Source organism: Mycteria americana, chromosome Z (genome assembly GCF_035582795.1).
Source record: "Mycteria americana isolate JAX WOST 10 ecotype Jacksonville Zoo and Gardens chromosome Z, USCA_MyAme_1.0, whole genome shotgun sequence".
Classification (NCBI taxonomy): domain Eukaryota; kingdom Metazoa; phylum Chordata; class Aves; order Ciconiiformes; family Ciconiidae; genus Mycteria; species Mycteria americana.
The window spans coordinates 2535465-2550677 of record NC_134396.1 but is presented as its reverse complement, the minus strand read 5'-3'; the positions used below and the strand labels follow the sequence as shown (position 1 = coordinate 2550677).

General features: G+C 42.5%; 1 protein-coding gene across 1 annotated transcript in view; it reads left to right on the top strand.

The window, feature by feature from the left end:
• DCAF12 (DDB1 and CUL4 associated factor 12) overlaps positions 1-14240 on the top strand; it is a 34410-nt gene extending 20170 nt beyond the window's left edge. Inside the window, exons 5-9 of the mRNA XM_075526163.1 lie at positions 1677-1870; positions 2973-3038; positions 3757-3919; positions 8154-8338; positions 9124-14240. Of these exons, the coding sequence (XP_075382278.1) occupies positions 1677-1870; positions 2973-3038; positions 3757-3919; positions 8154-8338; positions 9124-9282 (767 nt within the window). The 3' untranslated portion in view covers positions 9283-14240. The remainder of the gene's footprint in view (positions 1-1676; positions 1871-2972; positions 3039-3756; positions 3920-8153; positions 8339-9123) is intronic.
• Positions 14241-15213: the final 973 nt, after the last annotated feature.

Genomic DNA, 15213 nt, shown 5'->3' with positions numbered 1-15213 from the left:
GTACTTCCGTTATTCTCCCACAGATTATTTTAATAACCTCAACCTGTCGCGCTTTATTCTCCCACTCTGACCACGTTCCACAATTCTCACATTGAATAAATTTTGGTCACAAATAAAACAATTCACAAGGAAAAGCGGTTCACATTCATTTTCAGGATGAGACACACAGGTCTCCAGGTTTTCCACACTCACTTTGCAGTCACACTGTGTCTCAGTCACTCACCAGTCACACGAGAGTTAACTCAGCTCATTCACGCTTAGTTGCTGATTTCGCAGTGCCTAACGAATATATCCAAATTCAATACCAATAAACCAATATCCGAGTTTGGTGCCAGTAAATCCATACCGCCAACAGTACAAACTCATGCGGGTTTCATAAGTGTACCAATACAAAAAGGCACGTTATTGCAGAAGTACAAGGCTTAACCTGTGCCTGTACCAACGTACTAAATACCAAATGTATACCCTCAGGCACTAGTAGCCTGGTATACGGCGCTCAGCGTAGGACGTCTCCTACGACTTATGAGAACCTTCCAAATGACCGGTCCCAAATTCCAAAACAGAAAAGATTTAAAGAATACCTTTTTCCTTTAGATGGTCCTTGTCTGCTCCCGCAGTGATCCGATTGAGGCGAGGAGTCCCTCCGGGAAATCCCGGGGGTACCCTAGGGAGTCCTGTTCTCAGCGGGTCCTGCAGCCGAGCAGAGCGGGTCCCATCTGGGGTGCCAAACTGTTGCCGTGAAAAGCCGAAATCAGAACTCAATAGTCGGGATGACTATTAAGTAGGTATTCTTTATTGCAGCGCTGGGCAGCACTGGGGATTGCTGCGCCACAAGTGCTCCGCCAGGTTAGCACAACACATCAGTTCATATACAGAAAAATCATACATATTCATCAGATTTCTTGAAAAGGGCAGTTTTATGGTGATGAGTTCCCGGAATTCATTTACATAGTCCAAGCATGCGCAGTAAAATTAGGGTTAGGGTCTTTTCACCCTCCCGGTGGTCTTCCATAGTCTTCCTCGCGTTGTCCACTAGTTGAACTTTGGGCTTCCTTTGTCCATATATAGTCATTGAGTTAGCTCATCAGTCCTTTGGCCTTGGAATGTTACAAGGGGGTCGATTTAAGCTAGTTCTTTGGTGCTTATCTTTGGCACAATTGTCCTAAGTTCCTCTTATCAGTGATTTAATTAGGAAGCCTAACGAGCTTGCTCAAGGCCTGCTTAGTCCTATCAGGTAAGAAGTCACAGGAGATGTTCCACCATCAACTCTGCTCAGCAGGTAACCAAAACTATCTTTGCAAGGGAAGAGAACAAAAGAGAACAAGGATGAGTGAAACTAAAAAAATGCAAGTCTATGTCTTAGTCAGGGACTGTCAGGGATTTAACCCTTTCACTTCTGCTGGTAGTTTCAGATGGTTCCCAAAATATAAGTGCTGGCCTTTCACCAGCTCCTGTTAGACTACAGGTAGACAAACCAGTTGGCAGTAAAAATCAGTTACAGCTCAGTAAAATCATGTTTTTGTTAATAATAATTAATATATAGGCACCAACAGTGTGTTCAGTTAGATTAAACTAATAGTATCCTTTCTTTCAGACCCTATTGTTTATTGCTTCTTTTAAAAAGGGGAGTTATGTGTATATGAAATGGACTATTTATTTATGGACTGTTTATTCAGGTTCCCGGGATGGTTCGATGGGTCTCTGGGAAGTCACAGAGGATGTGTTGTCCAAAAGCGATGCCAGGCATAATCTCTCTCAAGTTCCTGTCTATGCCCACATAACACACAGGGCTCTGAAGGATATCCCCAAGGAGAACACCAATCCTGACAACTGCAAAGTCCGAGCACTGGCTTTCAACCATAAGAACAAGGTCAGTAAGATAAGCAAGGCAGTTGAGAAGTCCTAAAAATGTCCATATGTATTTAGAAAAAGAAAAAAGTAATCTAAATCAGAAATACCAGAGAAGCAACCGAATATTTTTTCCCCTATCCTTTTGCGTCCTTCTCATATGAGATGGTTGTCTTTATCTGCTATGTCTGCTTCTGCCCCAAGTGAATGGAGAAGTCCAGGAGAAAAAAAATCACGTTTTCAGAAGGAACAATTTTCCTGTGGGTTTGATTTTAGACTTGCACCCTAAGGAAGCGGGGGGGCACAGGGGAATGTTTACAAGAAGCAGATAAAGCACTAAAACACCTCTTGCAGCTTGAATGCCACTCTTGAGTGCTCTTGCTGCTTTCCTTCCCCTTTTGTGAAGACCAGCTAACATTCAGGCAGTTCCTGGTCTGATGGCTGAATCATGACTGGATTGCTCAGCAAGTGAGGTGGCTGACACACAGGGCAGGTATCGGTGCTTGCTGTGGTGTTATTTTGTTGGTGTTTGACAAACAGTAGATGTTAACCTCCCCCATGCTGGTCTCTTATTACTAGGGGGAGTAGCAATTCCATCCTCCACTACTTTTCTTTCTGCCCTCAAAGAACAGAGAAGGTCTGAAGCAAAGGTGGGTGTGCTTTCAGAAGCACGGTGCTCCTGCGGGCTTTATTTTTCACTACAGCTGTTAATTAATCCTCTGTGATGGAGACTTCAAATAGCTTTTTCAGTAGAGTAGTGCTTGGAAAGAAATGTTTGCTTCAAGGTCAGAAGCAGTGTGGGAGCTGCTGAAGAGAATTGCCAACTCTAGCTTGTACTGTGTAATAGTTCATTATTTGATTGTCTAACAAGCTCTCTACTTCTGAGAGTTACTTTTGGTTATTTACTGTTTTATTAATTCTTATCCTACCTGGCACCTTTGCGCTGTATTGCGATCTATCACTATCAGTATAAAATGAAAATTTATCTTGATAAGCATGTACAGGATGATGGATGAGTTCAAACTGGAGTATGCAGCCTGCCTAGTAGAGAGTGTGAGTTTGTAAGGACATCTATAATACAGAAATTAACTCTCTCTCTTTTTTTTTTTTTTTTTTTTTAATAGGAGCTGGGAGCTGTGTCCCTAGATGGGTATTTTCATCTGTGGAAAGCAGAGCACACACTATCAAAGGTGCTTTTCTGTTTGTTGGTGTTAAATTTCACAAATTGCCTAGCAGTTAAGGCTGTTCACTATTCTTCCTCTCCTTTAATTGCTTGAAGTGAGAGCAGCAGTGTTTGTAAAACACTTAAAAGCTTTCTGTAAAATGAAATGTCCTAAAAATTTGTGAGGAGAGAAACTCCTCACTCCCCTTATTTTGGAGAGTGGGAAATGCTCTTAACTTTCTGCCAGTTCTGGGTGAGCTGCAGTGAACTGTTCCATGGAGTATGATGGATACTTGATCAGCAGCGTTCATAAAGGGAGTTGCACTTACTTAAGTGTAATTGCAGATCAAACCCAGACCTATCTATGCTAGTGTATGAGGTAAGCTTTTTCAGCTGAGAGCTGATGTCTGTGTACACCAGCTGAAGAAATAACAACAGCTTAGAAAGATGTAAAACAATTTGCCAAAATGTGCATTGTTCTTTGTGTAATACTTGGCTTCAGCCTTTATAAATCTCAGTTTGGTTCAGATAAGGTATCCCATCTCCTTCAGTTTTTTTTCTCCGGGTCAGGTTGTTGCTTTTCTCTTAAAGTTCTATTCTTAAAGTTCTATTTTTGTGGTGAACTTATTTTTAGCGGCATTTTGTTTTTTTCACCGCAACTTCCTTGTACATAGCTTACAAAATTGTTCTATTAACATCTTGCTCTTTTCTCATAACGGCTTGATTTTTATTTCTTCTGTTTCCAGTTACTTTCCACAAAGTTGCCATACTGCAGGGAGAACGTGTGCTTGGCTTATGGTCAGGAGTGGTCAGTGTATGCAGTAGGATCACAGGCACATGTCTCCTTTCTGGATCCGAGGCAGCCTTCTCACAATGTTAAATCCGTCTGTTCCAAAGAACGAGGCAGTGGTAAGAAACTTGTCAAAGGGTTCTTCAGATGGTTTGCTTGCAGAAGTAGCTATTAAGACTGCAGTAAGATAAGCTTTTAATAAATAGGAAGAGTTTTTCATGTGATAACTAAATCATTAATAGTATAATGTAGGTTTTGCTTTTATGACAGTATTCCTTGAGCAACCAACAAACCAAACTTAAAAGCAGCTCTGAAATATGATAGACAACATTAGTGCTTTTGTGATCAACTAAACTGTACACCATCCAAATATTACTGAACTTTTAAGTGTGCATTTTACTTCTACTTATTTTTTACTGTGCCTTGTTCTGTTTTATTTCATCTCAAAGCAAATCCAGTCTTACTGCTATTAATAATGTCTATTCCTGCATTTTTCTCTGGGAACGGAAAAAAGGATGTTGTCTGCTCTGTGCTATCATATTAGGAGTCTGTGCTGTGAGTGAATGCTTGCTTTGTAATTTTAAAGCCATGAGTGGGACTCGATTTTCAATGTGTATTTATGTTCTTTTAAATATACAAAAGCTCACTCCTTAAAAAAAAAAAAATAGTAATTGCAGATTTGAGTGCTATTTTCCATTTCTGATGTGGATGCAGTATGTCAAATTGAACCTTACATCAGCACCAAGTGTGAGGGCTTACAGGGTGCATGGTCGCATAAGCTTCTTCCTATACGCTTTATTTTCAAGCATGAGAAGGCACTGTGCTGTGATGCCCATTTTAAACCATATTAATCCCAGACTAATACGTTGCAGCCTTTATTTAGCTTGTCTCTAGGCATCATCTCTTCATTGGGCAAGTTATCAAAAGAGAATGCACGTAGGCAAGGATTAGGAAAGTTTTATTTATGTCGTTACTGGACTTTGAATGGTGCTATCTAGATAAATGTCAGGGTCTCCTTCTTTCAGGTACAGGAGAAGTTTCTATAATATGAGAAAAGGTGCTTCACTAGCTCATGTTGTCACCTGAACATCTTAGCAGCAACAGCCCTTTTCTTGACCTGCTGTCAGTGAGGGCTCTGTGGAGGTCCTTGACACTGTCACCCTTCAGTATCATAGGAAAGAAATACCAAGACACTGGAGTGTGGTGCCCAGTGGTGGCTGGTGGCTGAAAGCTTCTACCTTGAGTATGTGATCATCCCTACTGGGGGGATGATCTGTGTGTAGGTAGTATCTCTGGGGCATCTCCACTTCATGTCTGGAGAAAGCCTTTGTTCAATGCTGTTTTCTGTTCTGCATAGTAGGCGGATCTTTTTTTTGGCATGGTGGTGGAGGCACTTAAGTAATATTAATTCCCAAGATACCAAGTGTTTCAACTTTCTATTGATCTCACTGGGACTTGGAGCAGTGCAGCACCTCTAGAAAGTAGGTTGTTTATTGATTTGCGGACTAAAATCTGGGTTGACTTTAAGTGCTTTGAAGTGTTACCTGAATGTGTTTTCAGCTTCCAAATGCACCTGCTGAATGCAGTAAGTCCACATTAACTTCAGATCATTAATGTTGTACACAAAAGCAGGTCAGAGAAAGGTTGTTGCTTAATAAGACTGGAACTGGGGCGGGTTTTTACCCAGTGTAACCCTGTCTGCTCTACATGAGAAAGTAGCTAATGCTTTTTACTGCATCTTGTAAGTGTTGCTTTTCTTAGCAGCTGTACAGGGAAGTGCAGGCCCTGGACTCTACTTCTTGATCTGCAAGAGCAACTGCTTTCTGCTTGGCTGGCATGCAGTGCTATGTCGTGTGCCCTTGACTTTGTATCCTGAAGGCAGCAATGTTAACGTAGCGGACAGAGCTTGTGCAGCACAGACTCTGTGTCTGCTCCTTCTGTAGGACACGCTACTGCATCTTCATTTCCTTCTGGGGTTTGTAGAGCCTCCCTGCCTCTCAGGAGTGAGACGCAATTTGTTGAACCAAATAGTCCAGATCCATAGAGTGCTGGGTATGTTGGAGAGCTTACTGTGATCAGTTCTAGGCACAGGTTGTGCTTTTACTTTGATGGGAATGATTAATCTGAGGTACTTCAGCCCCTTAGGAGCCAATTTGAAGTGCTGTTCTTGAAAGCCTGTTCTAAACATCCTCTTAATAGTGCATACATCACGGATTCCTTCAGTTAATTTTTTTGATTAGAGAAAGATCCACAGTCGTTGCGCATTTTATAGCTGTTTATTAATAAATTGCATTGAAAAGTATATGCCATCGGCATTCATACTCCATCACCTGTTCCTGTTAAGTAAGTGTTCTGCTGGGTTGCTTGTCAAGAGCACTTTCAAAGGAAAAATAAGAGGAGGTCCCCTCTTGTGCCTTTCTCCTCTTATGCAAGTGGCTGCTCTTGCTGATTGCAGAGGGCTTAAAGCTTTCTGCATGTATTTGCCAGAGCCAGGCCCTTGTAATGGGGGGCGGGGAGAAGATGTCTCCAACTTGCTCAAACGCATTTGTAGTTCTCTGAATTAAAGTGGTGATTCTTACACAAATCTGGTGAATCTAATTCAGGAGGTGTGAGACTTGCACAGTGGTTTCCCACCTATTAACCCTGCAGCCAAGACTTCACCTCAGATCTGGAGCATGACAATGTGGCCTTGCCTGTTCTAAGTGTGTGTCACAGGTGCTGGTGGCTGTGGATGTAACAGCAGGTTGCGGAGGCAGAAGGATGAGGATGTGTTTCTAGTTAGGACTCTGTACAAAGGGGAAGAGGAAGCTCCCTGGCTGCACCGCATCACACCACTCAGATGTCTGCTGTCATGTGTCCTGCTGGGTGTGTTCCAGTATGTTACAAGTTTTGTGACGTTCAGTCCCACTTGGTACGGTGACAATACGTGGATGTAGCTGCCGTAACCCACTTCTTTTCCCTTCTGTTTGAATGCTTGTTTAGGCTGTAATTCAGTGGTACTTTAAAGAGGGTTTAAAAAGCCCTAGAGTTTATAACCTGGCCTCATATTGTGCAGGAAGGAAAAGGATAGATGTGGCAGGGTTTAATCTGTGTAGAAGAGTTGTTTGGGGTAGAGTGCTTACACAGAACAAGCCTTTTGCACAACAAGTAGAGGTGAGATGACAGGACGTTTTGCAAATTGCAAATTCCTACATACAGAATCTCCCCAAGACTGTTTCAAGGGATCCTTTTTTAGCTGAGGCTTCAGATTTAGATATGTGTGAAAACAAAATATACTCCTTTTATTCAATCTAATAGCATAACTGAATTGTGCTAGAATGTTTTGTTTGGACTGGAAACTTGCTGTAGCTTCCATGTGCTGGTGTAACATGGTGTTGCTTAGGTTGTAGGATTCCTAGTCTGTTTTCATTGCTGTGTGAAGTGCTAAAAGTGCCAGCTACAAAGAGTGTGCTTGCGTGAGAATATTTGAGTGGAGATAGCTTCAAAATTTTTTAAGAGCCTGACCTATCTTAGCAGCAAAGTGACTAGTGATTATTATGGCTATACTTGCTTACAGCTAGCCTGTTGATCAGCAAAACACACTTGGTGGCAGCTGGGACAGTAATTTTTATCGCATGGTCACTTATCGCAGCTTGGCAGGTAGCTAGATAGGGTGTGAGCTCATGAAGGAAACCAGTGTGACATTCTTTCCTCTGTCTGCTGCCATGTACTCGCTCATGGTGTGTTCACTCAGAGGCTCGTGGCAGACGAACAAAGCTGCTCTTGATCCTAAATGGCTTATGATCTTTGCTTGTAGAATCATTAAGGTTGGAAAAGACCTCTAGGATCATCTAGTCCAACCATCAACCCAACACCTCCATGCCGACTAAACCATGTCCTGAAGTGCCCCATCTACACATTTTTTTAACTCCTCCAGGGATGGTGACTCCACCACCTCTCTGGGCAGCCTGTTCCAATGCTTGACCACCCTTTCAGTAAAGAAATTTTTCCTAATATCCAACCTGAACCTCTCCTGATGCAATTTGAGGCCCTTTCCTCTCATCCTGAAGTTCCTCTCGTCCTGCCTTATCTGGCAGAGCTGGGGCCTACTGAGAATGAAGCTTCTTACTATGTACCATCAGTGTAGCTGATGGCCTCAGAGGAGAAGGGAAGTAGTATATGTAATGGAAGCTGCTGTTTCAATAGCATCAATGGGATTTATCTGCACTGCTCCATAGCAGTAGGGAAACTTACGTATTGTGGAGAATACTAGTAGGTAGTTCCTCTGAAAGAAAATATCAGACACGAAGCCGCAGCACTGCAGAGCCAAAGCATCCATCCTCCTTACTGCATTGTGTGTCCCTTCTCTGACAGGCATTCGATCTGTGAGCTTCTACGAGCACATCATCACAGTGGGAACGGGGCAAGGTTCCTTATTGTTTTATGATATCAGAGCCCAGAGGTTCCTGGATGAAAAGCCCCCACATGCCTGCTATGGACAGAAGCAGAAATTAGGAGGAAGTGAAATTTTGAAGTTGACTACTGGGAAAGGCTGGCTGGTAAGTAGCTTGTAGCTGTAGGCAACCCTTTACACAGGAGCACTGTAGGGCTTGAGAACGGGTTCTTTTTGTAGCAATGGGAGCTATTGTATGAAATACGTCCCAGCAAAACAGTGATCATGTAACCGATAACTGTAATCATGAAAAGCAAGAAGTCCTGCAGAATTGCTTTCTACAAAAGCTTTATGAAAGAGTATTGAATGGTTGGTTGCTTGAGTGTAAGGTATACTGACTGCTTTTCTTATGCCCTGATTCATAAATGAACTAGATATTATATCTTATATTTTCAAACGTAATCTAACTTCCAGTTTTCAGAACCTCAAACACAAAATACATTGTCTTCCTTCAAAAACATGCTACTCTAACGTGGTACTTAAAGTAAGAGAAATTTAATTTAATTGTGTGCAATTTTAGAAACTGTGGCTTCCTGAGGTAATGCCATGGGAGGCACTTGAGTTCAATTTCCTGTAAGTTGTTATAAAGCAATTAATGGCTTTGTCTAACTTCTCTCAATTATCTTTTGTATTATTGTGATGTAATTTTAAAAACTAATGAAACTTGATATCCTCCCTGCTCTTCACCTTCCCCCCTATAACGTTTGGCCCAAATGTCCTCAGAAAAAGCTTCAGGACAACTCTGGTATCTTCAAGTTGATCTGTCTGAAGCTTCAGGGAGTATTAACAGAAAAGATCCCTTTTTAGGCTCTGGAAGCTACCTTCTGCTTTTGTGAAACAAGGTTTTGGGTTTGTTTGGCAACAATAACAATCTAAACTTTCCTTTAACAGAATCATGATGAAACCTGGAGGAATTATTTTTCTGACATAAATTTCTTCCCAAATGCTGTTTACACCCACTGCTACGACTCGTCTGGAACGAAACTCTTTGTGGCAGGAGGTCCCCTTCCATCAGGACTTCATGGGAATTACGCTGGTCTCTGGAGCTAATGATAACTCTTTATAAATGCTGATCTTTACACAGATGTCCACTTTTCTTTTCCTTTTTTTAACAACAGAATTGTGTGATGTCATTGATTTCTGATTTAAATCCAAGTTATTTTTTGGCAGAGTTTTCTGTTGGTCTCCAAGAGTTTTGTACATCTTTTTGAACCAGTTTTTTGCTTTAACCTCCTTGATTCTTTATATGAAGGGTTTTTGAAATCCCTTTTTATTGTATTTCCTCCAAATGACTCTTCCCCCACACTTAGGCTATCTTGGCCATGTGCCCCCTCCCCTACTTTGCTGCGAGGTAGGATTCCTTTCTTATAGAGTGGTTGCTCCTGGGCTTTCTGTGAAAGTCTAGGGGCTGCGTGTGTGCAGGTACTTTGTGTCAGTTACATTACCTGGAGCGAGAACTACTTGTAATTAAAAAATATTAAAAATATTTATAAGAGATAAGCTACTACTTTATCTGCAGAGCCTGGCCCTGGCCTGGGTTGATCTTATTTTTTAAAAGTACAAGTCTAATGACACTGTTAATACATAGAGGAATACGGTAATTTTAAGCTGTACTCATTGGAGCCCAGGGATGGATTCCCCAGGGGTATTGCCCATCAAGCCCAAACTGCAGAAGTGCAGGAGTTGTCAAAAGTGCATTTGTATTTGAATTGTAGTTTTCAGCAGTGCCAGGAGCAAAAATTGATCTTCTGCTCCTTCTCTGCCCATGCCAGGTATCAGCTTGCACAGCTGGATTTTGCATAGGCTGTTCTGCAGCATGGCTGTTGCAGGGTGACATTACAATGAGGGCCTGCAGAGGTGGTGAGACAAAATGGGGGCTAGGGACATGAGTGTTCTTGTCATTCAAAATGAACTTAACCTGTCCATATTCCAGATGAGCCAAGGTTCCTGACTATGCTGCTGTGGTAGCTCATGCGTCTTTCATAAATTGCCTAAAACCCAGGACCTTTTTCGTCCCAGGTTGTGGAAACCTTTCCCATTTTAGCTGTTCTGGTTGGCCATCTCCTGTAATAACCCAGTGGAATAAATAAACTGGTTTTTTTCTCCAAGGTTAAAGAGTGCATCTCAGACTTCACTAACGCAAGCTTTCCATTTAGCAAGGTAACTTGCTGTTAGCTCATGTTGCGCAAGCATCTGCTGTCATCCTGCTTGCTATAGGAGAGGCTCAGTCTTTCCCCAAATCCCCTCCTGCCTTCTGCATTCTAACTCCCTCGAACTTCATGTGGGACTGGGCAGGGAGAATAGGTCTCATGCCCTTCAGGTCCAGCTCTGAAGCGTGAGCATTCCAGGGTGATGGTCTAATACTCAGCTAAAATGCAGGACTCCAGGGTGCTCCTAGCCTTTTGGCAGGCACCAAACTCTCAGCTTGTTACTGACACCTGTGTCCTCTGCTGGGACGAACGCCCTTCCCTTGCCCCTGTCACCGGTGGAGCAGACTGTGCCTGTACCTCACTGCTTCGGTGCCAAATGGGCAGTTGGTTGAAGCTGACAAGAAAGACAAGGCTGGGACATGCTCTGTTCTCCAGTCTCTGCTGGAGATCACAGTCATGACTGCAGAGTAGCGGTAGTCCCTTAACACAGTTCCTGCCAGACTGCCTAAAGGTAGTCTGCATGTGTCCTTGCGGTCTTTGTACTCAGTATCTACATCAGTAACGCCAAGCAGCGAGCCTCAGACTTAATTTCCAGTTGGTGGTGGAGACTTGGATGGAAATCCTGCAAGGAATGCAGTTCCATCCCATCCGGGTGGAAATCCTGGCAAGAGAAGAGCTCTCCCAGATATGCACCTGTCCCAGAAGTACAGTTTACTCACACTGAGCACTGACGGGTGCTTCACAAACAGACTCTGGTTTATCTTGCATTAGGCACTTGAAGGAGAGAAAAGAACTTTAATCATAACAGACCTTCAGACTTTTCTTCCTGCTGTTGACTTTTCAGTCATGTGGGATCTTTTGTGGTGTGCTGAGTGTAGGAAGCAGTTAATTTTACCACTCAGCTCTTTGCAGAAGACTACCATGTTAATTTGGGCATCTTTTGGTATTACATTTTCAGTATTCATAATCAGATGTAATCAAACCAGTGACTTAAATATGGATTAGGTAATACCCAGCTTTTAAGTACTGGGTAGCAACCCCTCAGTAACAGTTGGGTGTTACGTGATGGACATTCCTAAGGAAGCAAAAGATACTTTGCAGTGTTGGCTTGAGCATAGCAATGACGGTGGTGCTCACCCTCTTCACCAAACACCTTGCTCCTAGTAATTCCTCCAGCTTTCTCCCTTGTACAGTCAAGTCAGCCAGGGAGAATTGCCAGTGTTCTCCTTGGGTGCTTTCTGGGATTGCAGTAAAGAAGTGAGTCCATTAGTTTGGTTCCCTCATCAGTGCTGCTGGTGTGAGTCCAAGGTGAGTAAATTACCAAAGAGTACTTAATAGGTGTTTGTTCCTAGTCTCAGTTGTTCATTTTTCACATAGATCCCTTTTTGAGATTCATTGCAAGAGTGCCCAGTGATCTTGCTGGACTTAGTCTGTCCAAAAAGGTTACGTTCATGTTGTGGGTGACTCTTGTGATTCCCTTAATGAGGGGGACTCCTGAGCTTCATTATGGAGATATATTTGCTGCCTCCATTTAAAGTCTTTGGCAGCTTTTTGTATCTTAAGGATTAAGATACTTCTGTATCAGTTATTCTTCTCCAGAATTTCATCCTCTTCCTGCACCTGAGCACTTGCTTTGTATATAGCTTGCAGCTGCAGAGTTAACAGATTAAAGTTATGATCCGGCTATGTGGAGTGGTGGTTTGGTATCTTAATTTCTGCCCCTCAGCTGAGAGGCACTTACCGACTTTGTGAACTAATGTCCCTCGCCTGGTGCAGATGTGAAATAAAGCAGGCTCGCCTAGACCCTTCATGGAGGTCACCTGTTTTGTTTGTTTGCAAGAAACCAAGAACAGATGGGATGGCAGTTGCTGTATCTTGGCAAAGCAGCAGCATCTTTGAGCAGCCAGGTGGGAGCTCTGAGATCTGTTTGTGGTGGCCTGATACCCTTATTTTCTATTAACCCACTTTTCCAAGGTGTCTGAGAGGTTCTTAATTAGCTTCTGTCACAATTGCTGCTATGACTAAATTACTGAACTGGGGTACAGCTCGTTCCTGGGAACACTGCTGCAGAGCTGTGTGTGTTGCAGGCGGAGCTGATCCTCTGGCCAGCCTGTGCTGAGCCCTGGACTCCTGTGCTAGCCAGGCACATGCTCTCTAGTTTAAAGCCAAGTGAAAATCCCCGTGTGCACTGCTGGCCATCCCGCAGCCAGAGGCCATGGTGTGGAGTGTTGCAGTGCCTTCAGCAACTTGCTTGAAAGTCTCTGAAGCACGGACACCAGGTTTTTTGTCCATGTTGCACACAAGGGAGCGTGGAAAGGAGAATACAGCCACATCTTGTCTGAAGGGATCTCCTGCGTACGCTCTCCCTTCCCTCTTCAAGTGGGCACTTTGGTGTGTGGTGCGGATGGGCGGGGAGCACAAGAGGAAAGGTGAAAACCCAACAGTGTTTGGTATTGCTCTTGGGGCTCCTGAGGAATTTAAAAACATAGAGGGGATACTTATTAATTGCTCAGAAGGTACTTGTGAAAGGGCTTAATCAGAAACATTTTCAGAGAGATCAAGTAGATATCCCTGTCATTCTTGTTTCTCCATGTTAATTTTGAAGGATTTAAATTAGGAAGTATCTTTTTGCTTGTGATGCTGGGTTTCTTTATCAAAACCATGTAGTACTTGGCTAATTAAAAGAATGCTCTTGACAGAAAGGAATCTTCCCAATTAAAAAATCAAGTGCCATTTTCTAACAGCCTTTCCCTCTAGTATCCTGCTGGGAGCAGTATGGTCTAAGAAAGTGCACGTGGATCTAAAACAGGGTCCCAGGGTTGGCAGAGTTGAGAAGATGTGGGCTGCCTGACTATTTCTGTACCCAAAAACCCACCAAGTAAAACACTTGATTGTATACAAATTCTGGACATCAGACTGAAACTGAGAGGGTGTGTAAAAACCCTTGCGACTTAATGTGATGTCTCTATAGTCCTAGATGTTGATTCTTTGACCTCAACAAAAACCTAGGAGTCAATGTTATTTTCTTACTGCTTTTCTAGATTCCCTTATTAAAAGGGGAAATTCAGGTGCTGAATCTTAAAATCTCATTAAACTTGTACTTTTTATTTGCCCCTTCACCTGGTCTCCTTTCCTTTTCAAGGCCTCCCACAGTCTCAGGGTATATAAATCAACTATGACTCATCCAAATAATACCGAAATGGACCAACCAGAGGTTAATGTGCCTTCCTCTTCTGGTACCTTGATCTTTGTAAAGTTATCTCACAAACTCATCACTGTCTTAGGGCTGGGTACATGCATTGTGTTTTTCTAAGACATACATGCTGAAGTTGCAACAGGTTTGTACTGTTACTCGTGACTTGTTCCATTTGTTTTAGGATGTGGTGTAGACACAAATCAATGCACTGGTTTGTCTTGGGTTCAGTCTTACCTGTGACATCTATCAGTGCTTGCTTGTATGTTAATGTGTACGCAAATGCTGGATCTTCCCCATTGCCTATGATGTACTTGTATATGATGCACAAACTACACAATGTGTTCTAAAGTGTATGGTGATCACAACTTGTTGCCTGAGGGTAAGATGTCCTACGGTGAACTGTTTTTAATGTTTTTTTTTCCAAATATATTTAATAAGATCCAAAGCCTTGGGGGGGGGGTGGGGGGTGGAATCAGAACTTGCTGATACTTTTGCTGGCTTTTGTTCTGAATCCAGAGTCTGATGTTTGTTAACAACGCGTGCAGTTCCACCCATTTAACAGAACCTTTCTCAGCTTGCTGTATCTGTCGTGAGCTATGTCAGAAACAGCACTGGATCCTGAACTATCACAGAAGCTGTCAAGTAAAGTAGTAACAACTCTCTTCAAATGTTACAGTGCACATTTTTAACTGTAAGGTAAAACTGTTCAAAATTATTGATGCAGCTTGCAAATGGAACAGTGGGAAGTTGCATATAGTATGCGAAACCAGCCTGTCTGCACATGGGGCTTAGTGTTCAGAGTTACCTTGTAAATTGTTTCTCTGCTCTGAAAAGTGATTGTTGGTGGTTTTTTGTTTTTTTTTTTTCCTTCCCCCAATACAAAGACATTACACGTTTGGCTTTTTCTGAATTGGCAAAGGATATCTTTGTTCTTAAACTCAAACTCAATCTGGAATTTGGGCTGAGTTTCTGCCTCTTACGCAGATAGCAGAGGATGGTGTGATTGATGCAAGATGTCCCTTCCCAGCTGTAAGGTTAATTTGATCATAAGAGCTTGGAAACAGGAACACTTCTTCACTTGCTGTGGCCTTCAGTGGGCATGCATATCCATAATTAACCAAAGTACAGTACTGCATTCTGTTGATCCATGAGGCTAACTTTGTTTTTAGAATCAGCATGATTAGTCATCAGTGTATTGACATTAATACATGGTCAAGGAGCTCTAATGTATGTGTATTTCCTGTGCTAACTCTGTTATCTCTGTACCCCAGTGCAGACTTAATCTGGAGTTCTCTTTTTAGTTCTTGCTAACTTCAGAGTTTCTTCAAATCCAGTAAGGTCCTGTTTTTATCACAGTCACTTTCCAGAGTAGAACAGATTGGCTTAACTTTGTTTTGTAATCTTTAGCACCTTCCTCTTCTCCCACTTCTTCCTAGTTCACCTTTAACAATCAGTTCAAAGTTGCTTGCCTAGTCTGAAAAATACCAAGTGATAATAAAAAGAAAACCTGTAGTCCACTGTAGAAAGATCACTGTGCTTTTACTATACACTTCAGTGGCTGGCTGCCTGTCTCAGAAGTGGAGACTCCACTCCTGCACAGTCTACAGAAGCTGAAATTCTCTCGCAGCCACATTT